Here is a 5,554-nt window from a genome sequence, read left to right as displayed (position 1 = left end):
GGAGTGATGAATATAGCAATGTCGGGATATCACATCACCTCCAAGAGTAATTCATGTAGGTGCAGGGGCGTAACTAGAAATGGCTGGGCCCCATAGCAAACTTTTGATTGCCCCCCCCCCCCGACTGACCACTAAACGGTCAAGTGAAGTCATAACTACATAACTGCTAGCTCTGGTCAGGAGTGCTTGCAGTTAAAGGGACATTTGCAAAACCCAGGAGACCAGCAGGGCCACCCGGTGCTGCAAATGATGACGGCTCAGGGGGCCCAGTGTATTGCAGGAGCAGGCCATGGGGCCCCCTGATGCGGCGGGCCCCATAGCAGCTGCTATGGCTGCTATAGTGGTAGTTACGCCCCTGTGTAGGTGCAATAATAAGCTCCTGCCGTCCATCTGAGCTATATACACAATGAAACAGTATATAGCACCGGTCCACAGGATTGCACTTTTCATCTAAAGTTATCCAAATGTAAATGTACTAAATTAATACATTTTCAAAATCATTGTGATGCATATATATTATAGATATATGAGATAGATAGATAGATAGATAGATAGATAGATAGATAGATAGATAGATAGATAGATAGATAGATAGGAGATAGGTAGGAGATAGATAGATAGATAGATAGATAGATAGATAGATAGATAGATAGATAGGAAATAGATATAAGATAGATAGATAGATAGATAGATAGATAGATAGATATGAGATAGATAGATAGATAGATAGATAGATAGGAAATAGATATAAGATAGATAGATAGATAGATAGATAGATAGATAGAAGATAGATAGATAGATAGATAGATAGATAGATAGATAGATAGATAGATAGATAGGAGATATAGATGTGAGATAGGCAAATAGATGTGAGATGGATAGATAAATAGATTAATAAAGTGCTGAGTTATTCTTGCGGAAAAGCTGTAGCTAGATAGATATCCAGAGTTTACAAAAACACTGCAGCACTCAGTGTGTTTATTTTATTTTTTTTTACCTTTGGAGTGCAGCAGTGTTTTTTTTTGTATACATTGAATAGTGGACACTCATCATCCTGTCTTGAGTACTAATTCTTTTATAGACAAAAAGCTATAGCTAGATATACTTTTATTTTTTTATGTATTTTTTTTTAAGCTAGATATTCTTTATTTGGCATACAAGGAGTTAACAGCTTCACCCTATAAAAAGTGAATGCATTGCGATAGGCGATAAATCCACACCTTTCATATTCCATACATTCCTACTTCCCACCGCTGTGTCTGCCCCGGTCTTGCCTATTGTCCAACACGTCACCAATTGTCAATCGCTCATAAAGGCTGTCTAGCTGGGGGCTTAAATATTGCAGAACAGTAAAACCCACCCATCAGGGTCAATTGAGTCACATCTGCTCAGTCGTGCGATCACTTTGGGACTTTAGGTAGGAAAGGCCAGAGACAAAGGTTCACTTTTGACAGCAGTGTGCCAAGAGTGGGGACGTCTTCTCCAGTGGAACTTTCACTGTGGCAAGTTGCCCACTTTGTACCATTTATGTGTCCTAATATCTTATGTCTTCAGACCTGTCTTTACCTTTTATGTTGCTTTTCGCCCTCTGTTATCGTTTTCTTAAACTTAGGCATCCAAAGTTAACATATTTCTCGTTTAGTACGCATTTGTGGTGTGGATATAGAAAATGCTGCGTGTAACATTACATGGATAATTGGTTTAACTAAAACTGAAGATATTTTAACATAATTTTATGTTTTGCTTTCATTTTTCCTTAAATTGAGTCTTGTAGGTTTTAGTCCTATTTTTGTGCTTTGTAAAGTAATTTTTGTTTACTGCTTATTTCCCTGTGTCATTTTGTTTTCTTACTTTTTACATTTTCTATTCTTACTACTTTTATATATATATTTTTTTATAATTATAAGTATGCCATTGAGTCTTATATATATCGACCAGTACAGATTTTTTTTATTTATTTATATCTATTGGAATATCTATCTTTCTATTTTTTGTATCTGTATTATAATCTAATACATAGATATTCTAATAGATTTCAATAAAGATTTTTATTTTTTGCATACTTTGTATTTCTAAAAATAATTGGAAGATATATTATTAGAAGGTCTAGTAGTTACCATAATAGAGGCAAGAGTAGTAATGGTTGAAGTTATCTACTACTTGAAAGCCTTATTAAAACAGTAATGTTGTACTCAGAATAAATAAACCATATACTTGGTAATATCTGGATCCACCTGACATTCTGCAAAACTGCATCATAGACCCATTTAGTGTAGAAAGTTAAGTTACGCAGATTAGAGTATGTAACTTTTAGAGTGTGTAAGTTATTGTAGGTAACTTTTTGTTTTTTCCATACTTTACAAATGTTATCTGTATGTATATAATTATACTATTAATATTATTATTGGCTAATACTTCATTTAACATTTAAATAATTTGGGAAACCAATAACATTTCTCCATCTTTTTGTTGTGTTTTTTATTTTTTTATTTTACAGCCTTTAGACAATGGGAGACTGGAGTTTCTTGGGGAATATTTTAGAAGAGGTGAATGAGCACTCAACCGTTATCGGTAGGGTCTGGCTCACGGTCCTGTTCATTTTCCGGATCCTCATTTTGGGAACTGCTGCGGAGTTCGTATGGGGGGATGAACAATCTGATTTTCTATGTAACACTCAGCAGCCTGGTTGTGAAAATGTCTGCTATGATGAGGCTTTTCCACTGTCCCACATCAGATTGTGGGTCCTGCAAATCATCTTTGTCTCCACACCGTCCCTGGTGTACGTGGGGCATGCCGTGCACCATGTGCGAATGGAGGAGAAAAGAAAGGAACGAGAACGAGAGGAAGCAGAAATGAATCGGCAACAGGAAATGAATGAAGAAAGGTTGCCCCTTGCTCCTGATCAGGGGAGCATCCGAACCACTAAGGAAACCAGTACCAAAGGTACTAAGAAGTTTCGTTTGGAAGGAACGCTCCTAAGAACCTACATCTGCCACATTGTCTTCAAAACACTTTTTGAGGTGGGCTTTGTGGTGGGCCAATATTTCCTTTATGGTTTTAGCATCCTACCCCTGTATCGCTGCAGTCGTTGGCCTTGTCCAAACACCGTAGACTGTTTTGTCTCCAGACCTACTGAGAAAACTGTATTCATCATGTTCATGTTAGCAGTAGCTGCTGTATCACTCTTTCTAAATGTGGTGGAAATTACTCACCTGGGCTGGAAAAAGATTCGTCTGGCATTCCGGAGAGGCCCAGATCATCAAACAAATCAACTTCATGGAGAAGGTTCTCAGAAGCCACTGCACTCCATTGCCATCTCTTCCATTCCAAAATCTAAAGGATACAAGCTACTGGAAGAAGAAAAGGTTGTCTCCCATTTCTACCCAATGACAGAGGTTGGATTAGAAGCTAGCCCACTTCCGACTCACTATAATAATTATGAGAAAAGCAGTACAGGCCTCCTAGAAGACATCTCGAAGGCCTATGATGAAACTCTGCCATCATATCGTCAAGCTGAAGAGCAAGAGGTGGTGAAAGTGCAAGTTGCTGAGACCTTAGAACAAACACCTGAGCGTGCCCCTTCAGTGAGGGCCCCCTCGGTGCGTGCCCCCTCTGATCGTGCCCCCTCTGAGCGTGCAATTTCTGAAAGAGCACCATCCCGTGCAGTGTCTGAGCGTGCAGCTTCCGAACGTGCTCCTTCTTTGCATGCGTTTCCTGCAAAATTACCTTATAACAATGCAATTTCTGAAAGAGCACCTTCTGAGCAAGCAATCTCAGAACGAGCCATTTCTCGTGCTGCCTCTGAGCATGCCCCTTCTGAGCATGCACCCTCAGAGCGTGCTCCTTCCCGAGCAGCTTCTGAACATGCTCCTTCTGAGCGTGCAAACTCAGAGCGAGGGCCATCTAGGGCAACATCTGAACATGCCCCATTTGAGCATAACCCCTCAGAAAGGGCTCCATCCCGAGCAGCTTCTGATCATGCCCCTTTTGAGCGTGCACCCTCAGATCGAGCTCCCTCCCGAGCTGCCTCGGAGTATGCTCCTTCTGAGCATGCCACCTCTGAGCATACACCATCTCGAGCAACCTCTATTAATGTTCAATTAGACAATGTGGCCTTTGAACCCCCTCTAGAAACTATTTCACCTCCTATAGCTTTAGAGCCAGTATTAGATGGAAAAAGTCCAACAAATTTTGACCAAGCCCCAGATGAACGTTCACCATCAAGGGCTTTTTCAGACCATGCTGGATCTGAACATATCCCTTCAGACCAAGGGTTTCCTGAACCGTTGTCTGAAAAAACAGATGTGTATGAAGCAGAACCTCCAGTCCCTGAGCTGCCTTTACTAAGTTTTGAGTTAATTCCTGATTCCAGATCCCTCAGTAGATTAAGTAAAGCAAGCAGCCGGGCTCGCTCAGATGATTTAACAATATGAATGGAGAGCAGTAAAATTAGTAATGCAAAATAGTACAAAGTAAGCAAAACAGTTAACTCAATTTAGACCTGAGGTGCCACAGATTATTTTAGAAGACAGAATGGATTATTGAAAGAAAAGTGCAACAAGGGATATATTGTATGGCATGTTTTTCACTTAATTTTTCAAAAATATACATATTATTCTTAACTTCAGTCAATGAATGCCAAGTAGTTTACCTTTGTGTTGGATTAAGTTATATAAAAACAAAATTCACTTTAGGCTAGACCATTGACATCCATAACTACTAGCCAGATCTATAGCAATTACCTCAGTCATAAACCGATACCTGGAGCACAAACTAGTGCACAAAAATATAATACACACATGCACATATATAAGACCAAAAAGAAAACAGACATACAAATGTACATAAAAACATAAAAATATACAATACACAAAATAGAATACATACTTACAAATATACAAAAATATAGTACATATATACGAGATCTACAAACACACAAAATATACAGGACACAAAAAGCAATAGACATACAAATGCACAACACATAAGAGTACACACATACAGATATTAAATACACAATATACCAAAGTATATAAAATACATGTAGAAATATAAAATGAATATATAAAAACAAATATACAATGAAAAAAAGGAATACTCACAAACATAGAAAAATACCATATATTCATACATACATACAAACATACAATACACTAAAAAGATTACACACTCACCAATATACGTATTCAAAAATAGGTTCCACACCTAATGTAACTGCCAGTAATAACAATTAAAGAAAGTTACTCATTAAAAAATATAAAATAAATTTTAAATTCAACTTTTTTAACAAAAATTTTAACTGCTAAAAACGGTCATTAAAAATGTTAAATAAATGTATAATTTTTTTCCAATATTTTAGAAAAAAAATATGCCTGTAGAAACTGGTGTGCTGCTCACATAAAAAAAAATCCATACCTTTCCTGATATTCTTTGTAAGTCTCTATGTCATAAGCCCATTCGGGGACTTCTTCTGCATGTCCAGATCACTGTGTTATTTTTCCCTAATGTTATAGTCACCAAACAATTTTTTTCTTCTCAGTGGCTGTAATTTTCC

At 37.7% G+C, this 5,554-nt stretch overlaps 1 protein-coding gene across 1 annotated transcript; it reads left to right on the top strand.

Annotated features, from left to right (window-relative positions):
* The first annotated feature begins 2,507 nt into the window (after positions 1-2,507).
* GJA8 (gap junction protein alpha 8) lies at positions 2,508-4,433 on the top strand. Its single transcript, XM_069944909.1, has 2 exons — positions 2,508-3,660; positions 3,784-4,433. The coding sequence occupies exons 1-2, from the start codon at positions 2,508-2,510 to the stop codon at positions 4,431-4,433; spliced, it is 1,803 nt and encodes a 600-aa protein (XP_069801010.1).
* The last annotated feature ends 1,121 nt before the right edge of the window (positions 4,434-5,554 follow it).

This window comes from Dendropsophus ebraccatus, chromosome 11, assembly GCF_027789765.1.
Source record: "Dendropsophus ebraccatus isolate aDenEbr1 chromosome 11, aDenEbr1.pat, whole genome shotgun sequence".
In the NCBI taxonomy this organism is placed as follows: Eukaryota; Metazoa; Chordata; class Amphibia; order Anura; family Hylidae; genus Dendropsophus; species Dendropsophus ebraccatus.
The sequence above is the reverse complement of the archived record's forward strand: the minus strand, read 5'-3'. Positions and strand labels throughout refer to the sequence as shown.